At 33.3% G+C, this 25,039-nt stretch overlaps 1 protein-coding gene across 1 annotated transcript in view; it reads right to left on the reverse strand.

Moving 5' to 3' along the window:
• The window catches only part of LOC106466239 (protein cornichon-like), a 55,533-nt gene that overhangs the window by 15,727 nt on the left and 14,767 nt on the right, over positions 1-25,039 (reverse strand). The window contains exons 2-4 of the mRNA XM_013926490.2: positions 20,692-20,760; positions 17,746-17,858; positions 1,554-1,697 (exon numbers count right to left, since the gene is read on the reverse strand). Of these exons, the coding sequence (XP_013781944.1) occupies positions 1,554-1,697; positions 17,746-17,858; positions 20,692-20,760 (326 nt within the window). The remainder of the gene's footprint in view (positions 1-1,553; positions 1,698-17,745; positions 17,859-20,691; positions 20,761-25,039) is intronic.

The following is a 25,039-nucleotide window of genomic DNA, read 5'->3' on the forward strand; positions in this document are numbered from 1 at the left end:
AAGACTATAAAAATTATGGTTTGTTTGAGCAATAACGATTTTATAGAGAGTATTTTATGTTTAATTTCATATATTTCATATATTTTCGAGGGGTAATGGATAAAATAGAAATGATGACATGCTAAGACAAAATGTGTCACGTGGGTCACACTAGTGAAAATTCAGGATTTTTTTATATATATTTCCTTGTAGAATTAAGAACTTAAAACTTGTATACTATTAAAATACAGATTATTAGCTAAGATTTTATGCTATTCTAATTGGTATAATATAAACAAAAAGTAGTTTAATAAAATTTGAATGTAAGACACTGAAACCTTGTGTCATGCGCAGTAAATGGTACCCGGAGCGAGAGGGTTAATATGGGTGGAATCTATTCTGAGTGGCAATGGATCGAGGGGCTGATGCAGTTAGTGTTAGACGAATCCTAGAAAATTATGATCTATTCATGTTGACCACAGACTCTGTTCCCAAAATCCAACATTTCCAGAAGCAGGTCTATTCTTTAAGAGTCTAAATACACATCACCTTGGTGTTGGTAAGCCAAAGCATGTTATTCCAATAAACATGGCAGACAAAGCATAGCTATCCCTTCATGTAACTGAGTGGTTAATTCCCTGCATGAACTGCAATATCAGGGAATGGAGGAAGAAACCAAGTTTATCCAAAGTGTTTCATAAAAAAAAAGCCTAAAAAAATGCATCTGCTATACCAGTGTTCAAATTTTGAATAGAAAAGAAACCATGCACATTAATAACTACACCCTTTTGTTATGGACTCAATCCTCAAATATCCATACTGTTAAGACAATAAAATGATATTTCAAGTATTCTGACTACAACCACCAAATACATTGCCACAGCAGTAGTCAGTCTAACAAGACACTTTTAACAATTTAAAATTCAATTCACTCCATAATGTTAATACCACCAACAATAACAAAACATGACACTGTTCATGGAACATATGCCACTTGTGATTGTGTTGACACAAGTAAAAAACAAGCACAGCATTTGCCCTTCAATGTTTAACATTGCCATTGGAGGCAATTTTTGAGTGGTTAGGCCATTGTCACAACTAAACAATGTGACACACGATGTGTGCAAAGCACACTACCTGCATGTAAAGCATGCCATTTCTAAGGGATTCTGGGGACATACCACCACAGGAAATGTTTGAAAGTTAATGCTCTGATATTGAATTTTGAGTCATTTTAACTATAAATACTGCATACACACAACATAATGAATTGAATTAAAAGAAACGAGTTTTAATACATAAGTTATAGCTATACATGCCATGAAAAAGTGGTCAGGTCATGGCCTAACTGGCCTTACTGCTTCCTATGCCCTGTTTAATGCCAATTTAGATAGACATCTGAATGTATAGCTTCTGTACTGGCAACAAGCTGCACTTATATGAGATGTAACTGTATTAATGAAAGTGTTATAGTGACCACTAATAATATACTGATCTATTATTTTAATACAAACTTTTACAAGCTGGAGAATGCAGAAGGGTGAATGTTTCTTACTTATACCAAGTTAACTTACCCATACAAGTAGTAAAAGAAAGACAGTAAGTAGAATGCCAGCTTGACCCACCCTTCTCTCTGGGCACGTGTCAACTGATCTGAATTCATTATACTTGTTGGATCATACAACCCAAACCCACTCATAACAGGTCTTGTCTTGTGCCTATAAAATAAATAAAATCGTAAGATAATAATTTCTTCATTTACTATAAGCAAGTAATGATAAACAAAATATTAACTTTATGAAAAATATTTGTATAATAAATCTCACATCAAAGTGTATTTAAAGCATATTCGAGTACAAGGTAATAAGTTTATTTTACTAGATTCATAGGGTTCCTAAACTACCTAATAAATATTTCAAATTCTGATCATACACAGTGAAGATATATCAGTAAAGGTATACTCATATATGTCTTTAGAGCTCTGATTCATTAAGCATCATATTCTACTGGAAAACAAAACTACAAAGTTTCACTACATGAATTATGCTTAAAATGTTAAATCCATAACTTCCAAGTAGTTTTCTTTTAATACTGCTGTAAAGTGCATATACTTTAGTTTATTATTCATCAGGAAAGAAAAATTCTCTAAATGTTTAAAAAATATTCTTGCTCAAGAACAAAAAAATATACATTTATAAAATGCATAATGTTATATATATATTTTGATAAAATAAAAACTATACTGATGTCATGTACTAAATGTTTAAAAACGTTTGAAATAAGACTTTTGTTTACTTGATAATTTTATAAATGCTCCATTAAAATTACTTATCAAATTAAACTGCATTTTAAACATACATGTTGGTTCCTCCACCCTGTGCAAGACTTTTGTAAATTCTTGCATTCTCCTATCAAGTCCTTGAAATTTTCCTTCACAAAAACATTTCAGGTAACCAATGCCAAGCATTTGATGTAAATTTGTTAATTTTGACAGTTATTTTAAGTTAATTTATCCTGGATAATAATCTGTATTATAAACTGATAAAAGCAGATGCTGCAGAGTGAATGACCATTTTGACAACATTTGTTTTAATTGACTCCAAATGAAGTGTCAGTGTACTTATATAACTATTCATTACTTTCATCGGCAAACACATTTTCAAAATAAGCTTAGTTCAGTTTTTCACTGTGTAAAAATTGTTAATGCCCATTTCATCAGCTGTAGCTGATTTGACATAACTCATGGTAAATACTACAATGTGTGTGAAAACAAGTTCTGAATATAGATCATAATGAAAAATTTTACATTCTGCATTGAAAAATATTAGCTGAATTACAAAATTATTTAAATTAATTATTATACCTATCAGTATATTTTGAAAAAGTAACCTAATTATTACAAATTTTGTAATCTTAATAATTTGTGAGGTAGAAATTTTGTTTTCAGTATGGGTTTGTTTATTGTTTATGCAATTTTCCTTCTATTGTTTAGTTCAGCTATAATTTAGTTGCTAGCACATCCACCTCCATATGTATATTAAACATTAAATGAGTCATATTTATATTATGAAATTTGATGAGGCTCGCCTAGCATGGTGCATGGATGCCAAATTCATGTAGATTACATAAAACAAATGCTAATTTGTTAGCTATGTGACATGTAATTTCATGATTTGGCAAGAAAATAAAAGTGACACCTGTTCTGAGAATAAGTGAAATTTGTAATATCAGTTAGACTGAGCGATATACAAGATATATTTGTTTGTTAGTTATGTGATATGTAATTTTAAGGTTTGGCAAGGAATTAAAAATGACACCTGTGCTGAAAATAAGTGAAACTTGCAAGAGCAGTTATAGACTGAGTGATATATAAGATACATTTCTTAATTATTATTTTTAATTTCATGTCATTCTTGAAAGAGAATTAATATTGTTAATTATTCTTTCATGTAATCTTATACACTAGGTTTTTTTCTTGTTCTACTTTCTCTTTGCACATTTATGTTTTTGAGATATCTAGTTATAGAAAATCACAGCCAGGCACTAGTTTATTAATTTTCAAAATTGTACAACTTGTATTTTGATTAATAAATTTGTATTTTTTTATTTTATTTTTTTATCTTATCCTAAAATGTAATGTGATTGTTTGATACATTACATTGGCATACAAACAGGGACTTATTCTCTGACAGGTTGAGGTACTTTGAGTTATGTATTTTGTTGTTATTCAGTTTCTCATGCAAGTATTCTAGCAATAAGTTAAATACCAGCGAGAAGTTGAAAAGTAGTCAAAGTTGTTACTGAGTTATGATGGTTATCAATGAAGCTAATGTGTAAAGCTTTACAACTTTGATCAAATAGGTGTAGGTGTTAACATGCTGGATAACAGACTTGCTGGCAAGAGACATGAATTCCCCATCCCAAGTACCACCTCAAACATAAGAAATGACTACTACAGGCAAACTGTCTACAATAAGATGCCACAAGGAAGTTCCACCACTTTATATTACTGCAGTAACCCTCCATTTCTGCCTATCAGGAAATTTCACTGTTATGAATTTTTTAAGAATTTGAAAGGACATTTTTACCTTTATCAAATATCTGAAAGTAGATAGGTGGAAACTACAGCCTTGTGTTTGTAAGGAAAACCACTAGAATGGTGGAAATAACTAGGATCAGAAATGGCTTCCAAAAACTTGGGAGAATTAAATGATACCCTAACTAAAATATTTCCAGCTGTGTTAGATAAAACTGAGTTGACTCCAATAGGAATTATACTTCAAATACAGGGTAAAATGCTGAAACATTTATTTAAAAAACTGTAAAAGTATGAAACCCTGAAGCTGCTGAAAGAGAAAGAATAAATTGTTTCATATCTTATTTGCATTTTCCATAGAGTACTTAGAATTACACTATGTTGTTTCTATTGTCAATGTGTTAAAATTCACTAGCAGTTCAAATATTGGTGTAAGAATAAACAAATTGCTTAAATAGAAGAGATTAATGGATGGGAAATTTGTCAAAATGTTATAATTGTAATCAAATACACCATATATCATATCTCTCAATTAAGCCAGTAAAGTTGTATAAGTAAAAATGGAACACACAGCAGTTGATAAAACAAGAAGGTGACTTTGATTTCACCTAAAGTAAAATCCTTATTAAATAATATAACCACAACTAAAACAGATTTGTCAATTTTAACACTTAAAATTAATGATGCAGAAGTAGCTGGATGAATTGTCACTAGTTTTGATTACTCTATCATAGATGAATACATATAGGAAAAAATTAAGTAAAACAACTCAAACCTTCATTTAATAACATGGAATTCAGGAAAAATGTCTCTTGCTAATGGAATGACTAATTGGCAACCTTTAGGAAATTTCATGGATGAGCTTTCTGTAGCAAATGTTATTATGGGACAATCAACTGCTGTTGTAAAAGATTTGGCAATGTCCTGTATCATTGGCTTAGATTTTATTCAACAAAAAGAAGTTAATATGAACTTTCTGACAAATATCATTGAAATAAATTTGCATTTTGCATATTGTAACTCTAAAGAAACATCAATAAAGTCTAGTGTTTACATCAGAAAGGCAATAAAAGTAAAAAATTATAATGCATTATTGAAATATAGCAATACTTCTAGTTATCAGCTGGGACTAATCAATGTTGTTCAACATAGCATTGAAACCACTAGTGAAAATCTAATATTCAGTAAACCATATTATTATTTGCCTGCTAAATTAAAAGCATTTCATGAACAAGTGAATGAAATACTTCATCAAGTTTTCAACCTCTTTTTGGGCTTCTCGAGCAGTTATTGCTAACATGGACCACTCTGAGTTTTGCTAAAAACCCATTTTCCAATTTTTTACTTTTGTTAGCAGAAAAATTTTGCAGTTTTTTCTTTATACCAAAATTTGATTCAAATAAAATTTGAGCACTGATATTTCAGTCACATCATAGTTACATTGTGATGTCAATTTACCGTATACAAAAAAACAGGTAGTTAATTTTGTTTGCTTATACACGCCATGTGCATGGTTCCCATACCTTGGCCAGAATGAAATTCTCCGACTACTCCCAGGTCATTTCCCTGAGAAAAATATGTTATTTCCTGACCATTTGATCAATGCTTGTAATGTATTATTGAACTATTTCCTACAGTAATACACGAAATTGCTAATGATTTGTGTATTGTTCAATAAATACAAGACAAATTGTATGTTAAGAGTCACAGTTTACTTAAATGCCATCTAGCAAAGTTTCAATAGAACCGATCACATCATTACAGAATTGATACTTTATCAGAATGTACACAACCAAAGCAATTAATAAATTTGTTTATGACTGTGTATACTGATCACAATTTTTAAGTTAAGTCACAAAAACATTATAACAGCATAAACAACAAAAATATTAACATTTGTGATTCCTTCATTTCAACTTTTAATACATGGAACATGTTTAGTGTTGTAAAATGGAAAATTCTTTAACAAGTATGCTCCTCATATGCCACAGTAAGTTTTATTTATTTGCAAGTTACATGTACATCAGTGTTTGGAAATTTTGTTGTGTTATTTGAACTGCTTTATTTGAAGTTACACTTACAAGTAAGCATAACCTGTCACAAAAATTGTTCAATTTTTGAAGAAATTAATCAATTCATTATTATTACCTGAACTAGACATGGCATTATTTTTACCAAATAATCTAAAAGAACCCACCTAATGACAGAACACATTATAACAATAGCAAAGTAAAAGCTATGTTTCATGACATTTTTATGAGTATCCACATAAAACACATTTATTGTTCAAAAGTTGGCTCCTGGTTTTGAAAACTGGTGACAGTATTCCGAGGTAGGTGATTATTTTCCTTCAACTTTTTATGAGCCAGAGCAGTAACTGGTTAAGAACAAGACTAATGATTTCATGCTTTGTATGGAGTACAGAAAGATAAGTCAGGTCTCCAAAAATTATAGGTATCCATTGCTTCTTATACATGTAAATGACATTCTGAATACCTTGACAGGAGCAATGTGCATCAACACTCTAGATTTATCAATTGAGTATTGGCAGATACCTATAAAGGTTGAGGATAGCCCTAAAACTGTGTTTATAACTGATAATAGACTTGTGGTTTGAAAAAATACATCTGCCATCTTTCAAAGACTCATGGATAACATCCTTAAAGGAAAAACAGTATAATCTAAATCATGTATTAATGACATTATTGTGTTTTGAACAACACTTCAAACTAGCTTTTTATAAACTTCGTACGGTTAACCTGACTGTGAAAATTAGTAAAAGTAAATTCTGCCAACCAGAAGTATCCTATCTATCGTTTGAAATTACTCCTGAGAGAACATATATCAATAATGGAAAGATTAGATCTGTAAAGCATTTTCCTACTCAACAGAATTGTAAGGAGGTAAGTACTTTTTTTAGCTATGTGCTTGGAATAATCAATATTGTTTATTCCTAGCTTTGCTACAACTGTTGAGCCCTTCTATCGGTTAAGGAGAAAACATGTCAATTGGAATTGGACTCTCTCTCCCCTAAAATCTGCATTGAATAGGGGATAACAGAAATTGTTAAGTCCAGCTGTCTCTGCTCATTGCCTGCTACTGAGATTGAGTTTTCTGCAAGACTGCTTTGGCAGTTCAAAACAAAATAGAAAAACAGCAGGTGTGATTCCCTGCTTTCACACCTGACTAATTCCTGCTGTTACTGCTCACATTAACCCATTCCAGTCTCTCAATGTAGTCTCTCTTCTATGTAGAACCAAATAGCATTTCCAAATTATTAATTTCTGAAACATGTATAACTTGGGATCAATTTGTAATTTTTTTCTCATACCCTGGAAGCAACATTGTTGTTTGGTATGTTACAAATCATTATTTTTATATGAAATTGAGTGCTCAGTAGCTTTTTAGTTGATCATTCTATAATAATAATTTTTCTAATTGGTCAAATAAAGTTAAAAAAAAAAACAATCTTAATAACATCATACATCAGGCTCTTTCTTTTGTCCCACTGTTTGGGTTGATTTTACATAAATATGTTGGAAATTTCTAGCAGAAATCACACTCTTCAATGAATCATCATGAAAGAGACTTCATTCTTCAGAGTGTGCTGGCCCACAACAAAGAAGTAGTCATGAAGATTCAACCAGCCTGGAGTACAGAGTTTAGTTTCATCCATAATAGTAACATAAGACCTGCATGTGCTCAATGTACATCCTGCAACCAGGAAAAATGAATTAACCAGGCACATAAACATTACACACAAGTTGTGAACATGAGTCAAAGATGCAAAGTTATCATCAATGTTTCAGAGTAAACTTGTTGCAGATCCTCTAACCAAAGCAGAAGTGCTTTCCACCAACTTCAGTGGGAAATACAACCATCTGTTTTTCACAGCTGACCACTTACCAACCTTTGCAAGGCCACCTTTACAGACAATGCTTATAAAATGCATCAACATTTTGAGTGACAAACACTTAATATTCCCACAAATGGTTATATGACATATCACTTGAGTAATAAACTTACATATACATTAGCAACTATATATTTTGTCATTTTGGTGTAAAATATACAAACATTTTTAGTTTTTCTCTCACTGAGATAATGTGTAAACATCACATGCGTGCATTTAGTCTAAAAATGTAAATGATACCCTTAACTGTAAGAGTTAATAATATTTTGGAGGATAAGATCATCTACCAAGCATCAAAAGTTGAAAAGCATCTACTGCTTATTTTCATTCTATGAAACATTCTCCAGTTAAGTGTGTAATTAAAAAATGAGCTACAGAGACATGGTAAAGTGAAAAGGTGACAATACAAATAAAAGCAGTCAAGTGTTAAATAACTTTGCAATGGATGGCACATATCTGGTTATCACTTTACATTAATCAGAATGATAGTTCCATAAGCACATTGGTTAGACACAAACAAAAAGTTTTCTAGCTGTCATTTATTCCTTAATGGAGACGACAATAATATAAATAACTTAGTTGAATATGAGTGACATACTTCTAGTTGCTACTATAAATTACGCAAAGGAAAATTCGACAAACATTTTTGCCAGATATAAGTAAATAAATATACATTAACTCAATCACGAAGGATCAATTATTTCAATTGGCAATGTGTACTGAATAACAGAGCATATTAATGGTTTAATGTGATTAACATCTTCCATTTAGGTTGCATGATAATGGGTAGATAAATACGGTAAGTATCAAAAGAACACTAAAACAAGTTAAGGCTTTGACAAATTTAACATAAGCCTCAAAGGAACGACTAACCAAGTGAATGTGTGATTAAAACACCAACAGCCTGAATTAGGATAAGATACGATAATCAGAGATCATAACATCATAAAACACAATACGAAAGTTATTACATCAAACTGGTAAGTTAGTTAGCCAACCAGCCAGTTATGACTTCTAACTTTGAGGAAATGAAACACAGTTTAGATCTTCATAAGTACATCTTTAGTTATTTGCAAGTTAAAGTAAATATGTTACATGGAATTGCAGACTAAAATTACAGTACAAGTTGTATGAGGGATAGTAAAACCTGGAATATTATATTAATTATCAGTAAATGTTTTTTTGTCTGTGAAACTTGACTTTGCTTCTATTCAATGCCCCCCACAAAAAGTAACTGGGCCCCTTACATTTATTTCCATAAAATTGTAGTTACAATACTGGCTGCTAAAAGGCTCCCTTTTAGCTCAGGTCCCCCCCTCAACAATTGCAGGGGCATATTTATGCCACTGCTTCTATTATTCTCATGTAAACTTCCTTGTGTTTTAAACTTGTGCAAAACTTCAGTTGATTGGTATTTTAAATTGATAACATCTGCAATAGGTTTATCACACAACACTAATATGACAGGTACTTGTACAGGTACTTTCAGTAATTTGCAATGTTGTTGGCTTCAGAAGTAAATGACACTTGTTAAGGAAAAGCTACTTCATAAAAATATTCTAAATTTACTTACAATTTAAAACATGGATATACTCTTAAGGTCCTAAGATATGAAACATGTTCAGGAGAAAAACCAGATGCTCAACAAATATTTGTTTTAGCCTTAATAAAAAAACTTCAATTCAACACTTAGAAATAATTAAAAGATAGTTTGCTTTTAAGTTAATAAAATACTCAGAGTGACATTCACTCTTCTTACACTATCTCCTATATATTATGTGAATAATTTGTTTGTTAGTTTGTTTCATGAAAATTTATTCAAAAGCTATCTTCACAAGGCGTTCCTAATTTTGAAGTGATAGCCTCACAAAAAGGCAACTAGTCAACATAACCTTTTGGGCTACTTTAATAGAACAGTGGGGTTGACTGTCACATTACAACAACACCACAGTTGAAAGGGTGAGCATATTAAGTAAAGGGATTTGAACCTGCAACCAGCAGATTGCAAGTTGAGTGCCCTAACCACCAGGCCATTGTATGATCAAGATAATAACATTTTTTTAAGTAACTGTATGATTAGAACATAACTATATCAAAGATAAGTTAATTAGTAAAGTACCATGGTGAGAAAAAAAGAAATACCATGAGTTGCGTGCCCTTAGTAGATATAATTTGTCAACTGTCATGAATTTTCAAGAAGAATCATGATTTTCAATCTCAAACTTTTAACTTACAATCACATCTTATATTTTTTCTGTGATATAAAATACATTTTCTAATAGCAAATGAAAACAAAACAGAGAAGTTCGGAAAGTTATAATTTTCCTATACTGAAAATGTATTTCCTATAGATACTTATCTCTTCTTACATAAATAGCTACTCTCATTCAGTGCTGCCCTCTATATGCAAAACTTTTTTGCATGCCTTGAGCTCCCACATACTCTATGTTTAACATGGTTCACCTGTGCATCGCATGTAAATCATCATGTGACACCTCTTCATCAATAGGAGTACGACACACCTTCTATTTGATTCTACCGAACTACCACTTCAAAGTTTGGCAGAAAAAAGAAGCACCAGTTGTCAGTTGTGAGGAAGGGTGGGAAATATGGAAGAGGTAAGCTTCTGGATACCCGGGTGCAGCATATCCAATCATGGCTGCCCCCACAGAGAAAGCCTAAAAAAGAAATGGAAGAGTTTGACACACGAGAAGGAACCACAGAAGCATAAACCCAAGTGCAGCCACCAATCTGATGCAATCAATAGGATCTGACAATAGGTTGGAACAAATCATATTTCATAACATATGAAGTGAAAAAAAGATTGAGAATGGTAATCCTGTCTTGTCCAGATGGAAAGCATCTACTGCTAAGACCCAGTAGTTGAGTGATCCAATGAGAGGCCAACCCACCAATTAGAATTGCAAAATGAGAGGCAATCCAACTGAACTATGTGATGCAACATCTATTCTGTCGGGGAGAATCTGTTTGGATTGAGACAATGAGCCTGATACAACAGACATCACCCGTGGAACATGGCAAGATAGAAGGGTGATGAGACTAGTCCTGAGAAAAGAAGTCCAAAATTCGAGAATAAGGAGCCCTAGACCACATGCCTCCTTGATGAGAAATACAAGACACTACCATGAAATAGTCAATTGAAGCCTGACAATTTACCCCTTAAGAAGCCCAGACCATGAGACCTTGTCTGTTGAAGAGCAAGAAGGACGAAAACATTGTGTAGGGAATCCTCATAATCTGTGCATAGTCTGGAATTCCTGACTGTTGGTATACATACCCCATCCCTGAAGTAAAGCATTCGTGAAGAGAATTGAACTCTAGATGAAATGGGAGTAGAGGAACCCAATTTGTAATAGCATCTCGACTTAACCCCTCAAGATAGAAGAATTATCCTAAATAACGAACTGGGGAAATCAGGAAATATATGTGTACAATCCCTGGTTGTTTAAAGATCAATAAAAGAATTGCTTGTGTTCTCATCCCAAAGGCATGAAGGATTTGAGTGATGCCCATATTCCCAGAAGAGAAAGAACCATCTGTGCAGTGGGAGAAGGAGAGGTAAGAGTGTGGCATCCTATTCCATAGCATTGTGCAGGATGGGAGACAGCTGAGCCAGAATGAGAGATGAGATGAAAAATAAAAAATACCCAGACTGAAGACATATTGAATTGGAGAAGAAACAGATGTCGCAATCCCGAAAGAGAAGCCTGCCTGGATTGTATCTGAAAGTAGAAGCAGGATGTGATGGTCTAACAATTGATGAGATGTTGCCAGATGGAACCAGTCATCCATGGAATGGTGTGTTCACAGTGTGATGGAATGAAGGGATGAGAAAACGCATACGATACAGAAGAACCCATGTTAAGCCTATGAGGGATGGAAAGAGAAAACCTGGAACTACAGTACCTGACCCTTGTGCACCACAAACAACAATAGTGGTTGGACTCCACTGCTAAGGCAAAGTGCAGATACGAACAGACTATAACCAAGTTGGACAGCTACAATCCCATTAAAAAAATCAACACATATTGAGGAATGATTAACTTGTGAACCTTGGAGAATCTAGCATTGATATAGACAAGGAAGATCGATGACTAGACACCAATTTCCTGTCTTTATAGGCCCAACAACTAACAGGAATAAAAACTCTGAAGAACTAGCCCAACTCTCTCACTACCTGCAGACCAACCAGACTCAGATAACCCTAGAACTAAGTTCCAATTCCCAATGAACTGTGGGAAATGAAAACTGTACAGGTAGAGTGAATAATAGTGTGGAAGATGTGAACTGAATGACTAATTGTGACCGAATGGCCTGCAGAGCTTCTGGACTGATGGATAAATTTACCAAAAGTCTAGAAATTCTTGGAACCGAGCTCCCACAGTTACTGAAGGTATACATTAATCAGCAATACTGCTGGTGATCTGATTAAGCAGTGGAAACCTTGGATTTATTCAGAATCTATTCTGAGTATCAATGTATCAGGGAGCTGATGTCAGGAGTCAGTACTCATGAATAGGGGCAGGACTGTATGAGCCAACGAAATTTGAGACTCCAACCAGGAGGAATGTAGAAATTGAAAAATGAACCAACATGTATGCTAACAATTTATCCATCCTGGAAGTCTTCTAACAAAGTGAAGTGAAAAGAAACAATGTTGAAATTGAATTGCAAGTTTAAAAACTTATTCTGTTCCATCAGGAGACATATATCTATACAGGTGAACTATAAGTTCCACCGAGGAACCCCAAATTCAAGCAGATGATATTATTTGAGAGTCAGAAAAATGTCTCCTGGGGGAGATAGGTGAAATCACCAAGTTCTAACAATATGTCAGATGAGGCCTAACTGTCCCTTCACATAACTAAGAAGTAAACCTTCCAGCATGTACCACAATTTCCATGCATGGAGAAAAAAAAAATTGCTATCAGACCTCTCAGCCATCAATTAAGTTGCAGGCTCAAAATCAACTGGGAATAAGCCCAAAACATCACACACTCGAAGAACCAACAAAAGAAAAACAAATCAAAGGCAGCTTATCCCAAAGTGGTCTCCTTTTTGTTATTCATAGGTCATTTAAAGACTTAAAATAAGTTGTTTTGTTAGAGCAAAGCAACTGTGGGCATCTGCCACATCCACCATAGGCAATTGAGCCCTGGCACGGCAAGTCCACAAACTTACCACTGACTCAAAGCCAGATGACCACCACAGATCCAAATATATGTCTCCATCTCACTACGAACAAGATCACTGACAGTCTCAACCAAGAGTGACCCCCACCCCCAGACTGTTGTGCGACACTAGATATCAGAGGTTGGAGAAGAGAGACCCAATTGGTTTCTGTGCTGGGAATTCATATTATAATCGGCTTGCTAATCAGAAGAAAGAAAAAATTGATTTTGAATTATTATTATTGTTACAAAATCAACTAGACAAAATAATAACATTCAAAGTATCTCTGAAAGATCATAATACTGGGAAATCCATTTGTGGCGCTTTGTCAAGAAAAAGTGATAAAATTATCTGAATGAGGTATCAGTATAGAGGGCGCATCAACATAGGTGAAAAGTATCACGAGACAAATATCGCCAAGGGCAACTGAGTGGGGTATAAAAGACTGAAGCAAGTGAGAAAAAAATCAGACTAATGCTTAGATGGCCAAAGAAGAAACCCTGGCGGTCGAGTAATAGCTGTAAGTGTCAGCAGAGGTAAGTATGTTTCGGAAGACATGTGTCTGTTATAGTAGTCTGCAATTTACTCTTTCATCATACCCACACACACACATACACACATGTAACACAAACTCAAATTTAAGACCCTTGTAGCTTGGTGCCACTTCCTTGCCATTTCAAAACTTCCATAAGCTATCAAAAGATCTTTAAGCTTGGATCCACAAAATTCTTGTTTATTTAGTACCACTAACACAAACTTAGAAAATTGAGTTACATTTATTCTTTTATAAAGAAAAAAACTAATATTAATTCAAAGTGTTTTATTTTTCTTCACCTATATTTAGCTTCTTCCACTGACTTAAAAATTACATTTAGTGAAAAGAAAGCTTCAAGAAAAGAAAATATTTTAAATAGAAGTATGCTATCTTAAAATTTAATGTACGATTTTCCAAATTCACAAGCAAACAGTTTTATGGGTATATGTGTGTGTGTGTGTGTGTGCCAGTATTCATGTATTTTACTTGTTCCTGTATTTCTAGAGTACATTTTAAAATCTGACCAAGAGAAGGGGTTTATATTATTTTGGTAGTTTTTTCCACTATCTTGGTCCGAATAGTAAATACTGCTTATGTTTAAAATGATTTTATTGTTTCAGTAGTAATGTTTGTTAACTTTGGAAAACTACTGTATCAATAACCACCAAATCATAAGTATGATATAACTGTTATAGCGTGTATGCCTTTTACAAACCAGCAAAAAATAATTACAATTTTACTTGTCACAAGACATTAATATTAGGCTCATTTCATCTTCAAACACTACATCCTTAATCTAGTCACGTAGAGCAGTGTATCTCTTTGAAACAATGTTATAGGACATCAAAAGTATAATGCAAACTAAATAATACCTCACAAAATGCTAACTACAAATTAATGTCATGCATATGAATCCAGCATAGCAACTATGAAACAACACTGCCATACATGTCATACTTCAATAATTTACTTCAGTGTGTTACAGGAAACGTCTTGAAGTTTAGGTAGGCCATGTTACTAAAAAGGTTGAGAAATGTTGCCTTAGGAATTTTCAAGAATTAGAAGGGTGTATACTGATAGCATTCCAACAACATTATATTTGTCATACCAACTGCCAACAATGAATTTTGTTCAATCCAGAGCTCTTCAGACCAGCTGGAATAAAACAAACACTATTTGAAGAGCACTGCTGTGCTTGTTGTATCCCAGCTAGCTTGAAGAGTTCTGAATTGAGCTAAACACATTCTCAGCAATGGATATGATAAATATAGTATGGTTGGAAAACTATTATTATACACTCTCTTTAAATCTTGAAAATCCCTAAGGGACTAGATTAAGAATGCAGTGTTTAAAAATGATTTGAAATAGGCCTAATACTAATGTCTTGTGACAAGTAAAAAAAGTATGATAAGCACGAATGTAATGTATGTGTTTACTGCAAACAGTATTATAAGACAGATTAAGAAGACAGAAGTACTACATGATGTACAGTGAAGTACTATATATTCACTATCCCACCTAACACAAAAATGAAAAATGAACACAATTCAACAGAATCTGAGTAAGGGGTCATTCGCAATTATCAATATTTTCACAAGTGTACAAATGGTATACTTTTTGCATACTCCTCCCTTTCCCCCAAACAAAGAAAATGTTGATGTTTCACCACCTTTCTTTTATCATAAGACTATGCACAATCCATAAATTTTGCTATTCCTGCTGTTGTTTGCCATTGTTATCAGGAAGGGCACTGTGTGCATAGCGAGAAGTGCGGGAACTACACGAGCACCACCAGGAGAGAAATTTGCACAAAAATTTAAATAGACATTTTAGAATTTTCAAAAGTGTCATGTGAATATACTATTGTCCTATTTGTGGAGAAGTGATACATGACGATTTGCATAAGACATACATTGGAATGATTTGATTCCAACAGGGGGGTGTGGAAGGCTTGTGGCATGCATAACAAAAAAAAGTTCACATATAGAGGGCAGCAATAAACAAGAACAGTTAACCTTGCAAGTGGAGGGAAGTATCGTATCAGAAGCTAATTGGATCAAGTGGAGGTTAGACACCTTTTTGTCTAATTCTCTAACAGGAATAACAATATGCTGTTTGATTATCACGCCTAGATATTCTTATCGGTAAATTGGGCAGTAGTTGTGAGTAGATTCACCCATTAACTTCATAGCCCACTGGCCAACTGATCCATCAGGCACTTATCACTGTTTCAGTGTGCCAGGGTTTATTGTCACCTTTAAAACAGTGTTGGAGCCTAAGAGAGCAGATTTTCATTGATTTGTACAAGAATTTCCATAGATTTTTATAAGGATTTTAGCAGACTTTCACTACATTCTCATGTAGTGTTCCTGTAATTTTCACTTCCACATGAGAACTCTTAAAGCTCCCCTTTTCGATTGCCAGTAACAAGTTTTTATATTTTGTAGTTTTACTTTCCAAAAACTCTTAAGTTCTCTTGTAACTTTAATTTTAACATTCACTTTCATTTGTGCAGGTACCATTTCATTTTTGCCCATAATTTAATTCAGTGTTTATGCATTTGTTTAAGTTCATCAGTAAAACTTGCTCCACAAGATAGTATGCATTGTTAATGTTGTTATTTAGAAATCTGAGTCGAGAATTAACTATTTTTATACATTTTAACTTGGGGACACACTGTTTATAATTCTATTCTAAGTTACATGGGGGAGCACCTTCACTAGCTAGAGCCTATTATTTAGTAAAATCTTTATCATCTTTACTAGTCATACATCTTATAGCTTTAATACACACACACACACACATTAATTTGCATTCTATTAAGTAAGTACTTTATTGTTTGATCTTCTGTAAACTGTCAAGATTTAAATTAAAGATTAGTTCCTTATGTAAATCTGCATGTCCTATCTCATTCTTTGTGAACCAACCATTAGGAAACACACCTGGATACGAGATCCATGAGCATTCTATTTTATGGGCCTAGACCTCTGTATTTTGCCAGAAATCCTACAGATAACACACTATTCCTTATTCTTATTTTATTTAAGGTCCTGTAGTATAACAAACAACTTGATCATTTATTGAATATTGCTAATAGTAAACTGTATTCATTACATGTGACTTTGCAGAAGTATATTTTTGCAAGTGATTTTTGAAGCTAGGCTGTGATACTTGTGAAGACATTTTCCTCACCAATATTTTTATAGTTAAAAATGGTTACTGAAGAAGAAGCTATTGATCTACCAGTTGGGATCTTTTTTATGCATTTTTAAAACTCAGTATGTAATCATTTAATTTGAGTGCACAGTTTACAAGTATGCACTTAACCAGATTAAAACTAAACTAAGACCTCAGTGCTGAGAAAGGTCATATGAAAACTAATTTTTGAGCTGCTTTTTAAAATTGGTCTTGGAAGTTATCCAAACATCAATAGAAAATCATACCTGACTCATCATTTAGATATTCTATTTGTTTGGAATTTATAAAGGTAACTTTATTTTGGCTTTAAAAAGAAAAGAGCACTAATGTAGGTATAGAACTATACAACAGAGAGAATGTAATGAAAGAAACTCATTTCTTTTCTGCAGGAAGTAACTGTAATGTATTACTCCCATTAAAGTATAATATGTGATAACACTTTATTATTGGCAAAAGTAATAACATTACAGTAAGTACTTTGAGAGACTGTTGCTTCATTTCTCTTTAGTTTAGATACATTACATGCTGTAAAAATTAGCTATTTCATTTTTTTGTAGTTATCTAAAGTACTTCAGGAGACATTTTTTTCTCTTTAATTTGGATACTTACTGTAACAATTACCTTTTGGCATTTTTTTTCTTTAGTTTAGATTCTTGCTGTAATAATTATCTTTGCTGGTTTTTCTTTAGATACTTAAGTAATAATTACATTTTGTCAGTTTTTCTCTAGTTAAGATATATAGATGTATAAATTAAATTATTTTGGAAGAACAGGATTCTATATTAGAAGCAGTTATCACATCTGATTCAGTTATTTCATATAAAGTAATATGACAAATAGTTGGAAAGTAAGGAAAATTGCAAAATGCCCAATGAAATAAACTATACTCACCTGTAGATGTGGTAAGCTATAAGAGGTATATTCAGGCACAGTGAAAACCATTCAGCAGCAAACAGGAACAATACATTGAAGGATACATGTACAAAGAATTCAACTGTCACAAGCTGAAAAAAAAAAAAATCAGCTCTTCTTATAACATCTACATAAACAAAAGTGCAAAATAACTCTATTTATCATCAAAAACACATGCAAATTAAAAAGACTGGTATATATAGATTTAAAATCATATTTTCATACACACATACATTACTGAAAAACTTTTGTTACCCTATTGATAACTCCATATCAAATTAACAAATAACTAACTAAAGGTCTATATTTTCAAAGTAACATTTCATTTTTAAACCTTAAACAGAATTTAGAATAAAATGTGTTCTGAATAAACCCATCTGTTACACGTACATCACCATGTTTAAGTTATACATATAATATATAGTGTGTGTGTGTGTGATACTCTTTCATATACCTTCGTTTCTTTGAAAATCTAAAATCAAAAAATTAATTTAACTGGAAATTTTATTGTATCCTACTTTACAGAAATGCTTTTTCAGTTTTATACAAACCATTTATCATTCTGTATCTTTCATATCTTATGCGGATATTAAGGTGCTGAAGTCAAACGATATATTAGCTTTGTGTTTAATATAACATAGGTAGATAATTACTAAATACTAAAAAACACATCTTTAAAGAAATTTATATGAGTTTGTACATATGATTTGATGCCATGGTGTTTGAATGTTAAGGCTCCACAAAATGTAGTCACAAGCAGAACAATAGGCGAGTTCCATTATATATTCCTTGGCATTCTTTCATCAAAGATTACAAAAACACTATTAGATTTGGTTTAAAAATCAAACTTTAAAACATATGTTGATAATGTTAATTTAGTTTCCAGGTTTCAGAGAAATGTAGATTTTATACCAATTTAAATATTATTACTGATACCAATATTAAATAATGCTTATATATATATATATATGTACTGTTACATTCGTGAATATATCATTTAGTTGCATATATGCATGCATTTGTACATAGGAATGTATTTTTATTTTTACTCTGTAACACAGAAAATGTTAATTTTAAAAGTTTAATCTCCAGACTTCCACCTTAAAGCATTTTTGCATTAATATTAATTCCTACTTGGATAGATGCACTTCTAATCTTGATCCTTGTTGCTAGGTTATGTTTTCAAACATACATTATCAAATCTGTTTGTACTAGTAACTCTGTGTCTCTTGAAGATTCCAGCAACAAAGCCAAAAACTTACAAAAATTTAAAAAAACCATCTAATCCTTTTATAGAGTAAATATCTAAGAACTTTAAAATTATACAACATCCCCATGTACTGTTTATTAAATCATATTTTAAAATATTTACCACTTATATGTATATACATGTCATTTGCATATGTAATTAGAATTAGTGATTAAAAATATACTGTATATTTTATATATTTTAATTCTAAGATCTAAAATGTCAATATAAATAGTACATGCATTAAGCAATTTGTCTTTTACTAAAACTGGATATACATAATTAATACAGATGAAGAATATGGTAAAGATTTCATTTTACTTTTAACTGTGATACCTACTCATGTATATAATACAGGGGCCATTTTATACAAATAATCACACATAGATGCACTTACACTCCGAACTGATAATGTATTTCATATATTTCTTTGTCAACATTTCCAAAAGCTAGATACATTATAATTTGAATTGTGAAATTAACTGGCTTATTATTACTAGCAGAAATACCACCCTATGGGTGGCTGTTTGTGCTAGTAGTTACTAATCATAGTGTTCATACCTCATTGAAAAACATTTAAAAAAAGTGAACACTTTCTAAAAAATTTATTTCTTTCTGGGAATTACTGCATGGGAAAGGTGTTCGGATTGTGCTCTTTATTCGTATGCAACTCATTGCATCAAAATGATTCAACTTACAGAGCTCAAAATGTTCATACATTTTACGGATATAAACTGTAATGTTTTATATATTAAAGGTGGTACCAGTTATGAAAAAATAAGTTTTTTTAAGAACTCCAGTTTATCAGTACTATATTTAAAAATTACATCAATAAAGATATAATCAAACCCTCATGTATGGTCCTAGTGAAAGTCGTGTTCTTGTTGTGAGGAGAGTACTTTTATTTAATATTGTGTTCTATTATAAAGCAATGTTGTTGCACATACCACAATTATTTTTTTAACTGCCTGAATCTTGAATACCCAAAGTGTGAACGTTTTTATAGATTTTTGTTTATGGTGCCACTCAATAGATGGCACAGGAGTTTTGATTACACACATAGATACTGACATGAACTGCATGAGCTTATGTAATATAACATTTCAAACTACTATAACATTAAAATTGTTTCTAATCATTGTTCTAGTATATCACTTATTCATTATGCTTCTGTAAGACTTTAAACAGGGGTGAAATTCTGCCAGAACTCACTAGTACTCAGTAACAGAACTCATTTTTTAAGGTGGTACTAGTACTGGAACTTATATGAGCTGCTTTGTAGTTTTTTATGTTTACACGTATATATATATATATTTTTCTTTTTCAAAAACAGGTTCATATCACCAAGCTGAGTATCTCTACTTTTCTTTTTAAGAATTTTACCACTGACTTTAAATGTCATTTACTCAACATGTATATACTTAAATTCTGTCATAAACACAAGAACACTAACTAAATACTAGAAAGACATACATGAATCACAACTACATGTACATGATATTACACTTGTTTATTTGATCTATTAATCAAGCACGTCAAAGCATAAAGATGCATTGCTCCATAAACAATTTTATTTAACTACCTGTAATATCACAATAAAAAAATTACACTTTCATATATACTAAAAAACTGTAACTAGCCAGTACAGATACGATTCAATTGACAAAAAGACTTACCGGGTTTAAGCTGCTACAAATGTCAATTGGATTTTTGTAATCAGATCTCAATTCATCAAATGCAATAACCTGTTTGAAAACAATGTTGCATACATTTACTCTTTTATTTCTATTGGATTCACAGAACATGATTAAGTAAATTATTAACTGAATGGCAAAATTTTTTTCTGATAAGACAGTTTAAATATATGGAGAACAAGTGACCATTTAGACTTTCAAAGCTATCCTTACACAACCACCCTTGAGGAGAGTAACAATTTAAATCCAATTTTTATTTTCAGGAAATCATTGATCCCCTCTTAAGTAGCAGATTCTGATGCTGCAGATATCATCTCATTTCATAAGTCAGGGATCCAAATTATTGATATAAAACTAAAAATTCTTGGTTTAGTATTGTTGTTTTGCTAGTAAAACTTGGAAGAAACTAGAAAAAAATGCTAGTATACATTTCAGAAGGAACATTTGCTGATTTTTAGTGTCAAGTATCAATACACCCATGATACACACATTTCAGTAATATATGTTATAGCTAGATTCTGAATACTTTAATTGTTATTAAAAAATGTTTTATTTGTCAGTGCCATGGTGATTTTATGATCCCCATTTGAGCTGCATAGCATACTCAGGCTAAGTATCAGGAAATAGGGAAAGTAAAACCACAGTTTCATATCATTTGCCAAGGGAGCTAGGATGTGGGCCAACTGGCTAGATTCAAATCATCCAGCCTCAGCAATGCAGTTTTGCCAGCAGTGTGGTTAGAAATTCTGTGCCTAAGGAGGTACTTATTGAAGGTACTAATAAAGTAGAAATCATATAAACTACATATTTATTTTTCCAAATTCCTTATAATTTATCTATGATTAACACAAATGTTATGCTTATTGGCTTATAATGCTTTACCAGCTTTCAGTCTTTTGAAGCATAACTTTTAATACTTTTTCATTTTTTAATTGAAATTATAGGGTGAACATTAGTTGCACGAGCCAAAGAAGTGGTCAGTCACTTCCCTGGGGCTGGTTTTTCCCATGACAGTTCATGGAAGGTATGGTCTGTATTGGGAAATTGAGTAATTTTAATACCACAAGAATAACTCTAGTATCCTTGCAGAACACCTCTTCTCAACAGTAGGCACTGATAGAGCCAAGGCAGAGTGGATGAGCACTTTCTATTACCCTTGGCCTGATGTGGATTTTGGGAAATAAGCATACTATCATATGCAACACCAGCCACCTGGTGAGATCCTATAGAAAAGAAAGGGGTGATAAAAAAGAAAATATACTTAACCTACTCAAAGATGACAAGTAGTTGTATTGACGAACAGGGACTAGAGAGAGTAAAAATCCAGCAAGAAATGAAACAGCCAGATGATGTAGATAATGGGAGATGAACAAGTGTGGATTCATCCACACGTCAGCCTGAAAGATCTCATTCAAGGGTCAGTAAAAATGAAACACCAGAGAGTGTAACAACTTATGAATTGATGCAATGAAATGTGAAAGAACAATAACCTTCCCTAGCAGCCAAGGTCTTAGGAAAAAAGGCTGAGTCTGGATAGAGAAGTAGAGAAGTCCAGAGAAAGAGAGTGTGCAGGAAGCATCGATTGGCATAAACCTCTGAATGGCAGCAACTACAGACAACAGGTAGTACAAAATATGTCTTCTGAGAATGATGGTATAATGAATATGAAACCAATGGCTTAAATGGAGCACGTGTAAAAGTACAGCCCTGCTTGGTTGAGGGATGCAATCTGCCACTAAGTTTAGAGCCCCAAAACATCACAAGACATGAGTTGAACCCAATGGGAATGGGCTGAAAATAGCAGGTCCAATGTGTGAAAGCAAAAGAGTCTGGAAGGGGTACCTCCCTGATGATTGATATGAGAAACAACCATGGAAATGTTTGAGTGGAACATGGCCAACTGATCCACAAGAAGAGAGAGGAAATGGGAACATACCCTACAGATGGCGAGAAGTTCGAGAACAGTGATTTGGAGTGTATGATCCTCAAAAGCCTAAATGACTGAAGCCATGTAGTCATTCAGAGACATGCCCAAGCTCAAAAGAGAAGCATTCATGAAAAGAAGGAGATCTAGTCAAGGGGTGGCAAGAGGATTCCCAACATGGTGTTGGCACAGTCACCCACCAATTTGAGTCCTTGAGGAGAGAAGAGGTACACACTCAAGGACAACTGATCCCAGAAAAGTTTCCACTGTTTCTGCAATTTCTACTACAGCAGGTGAATGAGTGGCTTGAGGGAAGACAAAGTTCCCAAAAGCAAAAGAAACTTCATGCACAGGGTGTAAAAGAAAAGCACAAATCTTGGTGAGAAGGCATTCTATTGCTCATAGATGAAGTGGTAAAGGCTAAGCCTGACTGAGATGGGAGTTGAAGAATACTCCTAGTGCCCAGATGTAGCAAAAATAAGGTTGGCATTAGAAAAGACCTGGAATGTTTGACAAGCCAGCCCAGCAGAGAAGTCTCACAAAAGGGGCAAGGAGACACCAATCATTCATGTAATAATGGAACCTCAGCCCCAATCCATGAACAAGACATGTATATCCCCCATGACTTGATTACAGACATAAGGAACAGATGCAATACCTGAAGGAAAAGCATGGAATTGGAAGACCCAATCCCAATGAAAGAAATTAAGAAAACATCTGGAAGACAGGGTGATTGAAATGTGTAAAAAGAGTGTATGAAACGTCAACTTTGGTCATCCATAGTCCAGGGGAAAAGAACCACTGAGAAGCAAAGAAACACTCCATATGGAACTAAGGGGTGATAAGAAACCAGTGGAGAGACAAGGTGGATAACTGAATGCCAGTCTTCAGTCTTTTTGGGAACTACAAAAAGACAAGAGTAATAACAAGGTGAAGGAATAAATACCCTCTCAATGGCATTCTTGACCAAAAGATCTGAGACCAAGTCCACTGAAAAATAAAGGGAAGGAGGTGGAGAGATAAGCTGTGGTTGAAAATCTGAAGAATCCATCTGTCAGGCAAAATTGGAGACCAAAGGCTGGTGAAGAGAGACAGATGCCCCCCCTCCCCATAGGATAAGAACTGATGAGATGAGTGATGACCCTGACATTGGAAAGTGGGAGGATGGAAAGTAAAAGAAGGCCAGGAAGCTGGAATGGGAAAGGAAACATGGATTCAGCAGGCCTTGGAACAGAATGGCAAGGAAACCAAGAGATCATATTAAACAATGATTACTGATGCCAAACCACCTTATTCTAGGTCTCTAATCTTAATAAGTCAGGAACACCCCTAAAGCCCTCAGGATGAAGAAATAGGGCCCAACAAAGATCATTGAGATAAGTATGAGGGAGATATGCATTACCTAGGAGGGCATCTCATCCCAACAGCAGAGGAATCAAGTATAGAGGGACAGAGCAATGTTGTGAAAAGAAGAGAATGAACATCTCCTCCAGACAACCCCTCCAGATGTAACATAGGAAGATAGTAAGAAAAAGGTGAAAGTATAAAAATTGGACATTGAAAGGAAAATAAAAGTGAAGGGGTCCACCACCCAAGCAGTTAAAAGAGAGTCCAAAGACTGGGAATCAAGGACCAAAAATGAAGAATGGCTGTAAGCCAAAACAAAAGAGTCAACTAGATGAGGTATGTTAGTACGGGCATGTAGGTGTTCACAAAAAAAGTCTGCATGGACCTTAATATCAGTTAAAGGAGGGAAGACAATGAGTATGGGTTTCATGTGGTAAAGCATGGGAGGAATCAAAGGAGAAAGAAAAGAACAAACCTGCAAAATCATGTCAAGGAAAAGATTAACTCTCTCAACATGGGCTCGGTCAATTTGACTGACCACATGACTTTTTTGTACACATTTAAAGTCTTTAGAGATTTAATACTTCTAACTTTTAATATACTGTGTATATCTTCACAAAAGTTGGAAGTCTTTCACATAAAAAAATCATACTTTTAGTCAAGTATTTTTAATAAAATAAAGATTTGTCCATGGATATATTGAGTATTTGTTTTGAATAGTCCTTGTGTGCAAAGTAATTTTCATGTTCAAATTAAAAATACTTTTCCTCACCTAAAAATCTCAAATGTCTTTTGAGTAATCCCTAAAACCTCCTAAATGCATTTCAAACGTTTTTTCAGTAAAACTTTATAATTTATCTGTTATTTTATCTACCCTATCTCAAAACAGGATCGGTCAATTTGACTGGCCTCGTAACCACCACGAAAAAATTTAAATAAACCTGAATTACCCTTTTTTCTTTCTAGAATGACTTCAAATTGTAACATGAAACTACTTTCATTTATCTAAGTAGCTATAAGTTTGTAATAGTATACATCTATTTATAATTAACTTTTATT

This window comes from Limulus polyphemus, unplaced genomic scaffold, assembly GCF_000517525.1.
Source record: "Limulus polyphemus unplaced genomic scaffold, Limulus_polyphemus-2.1.2 Scaffold2202, whole genome shotgun sequence".
Lineage (NCBI taxonomy): Eukaryota > Metazoa > Arthropoda > Merostomata > Xiphosura > Limulidae > Limulus > Limulus polyphemus.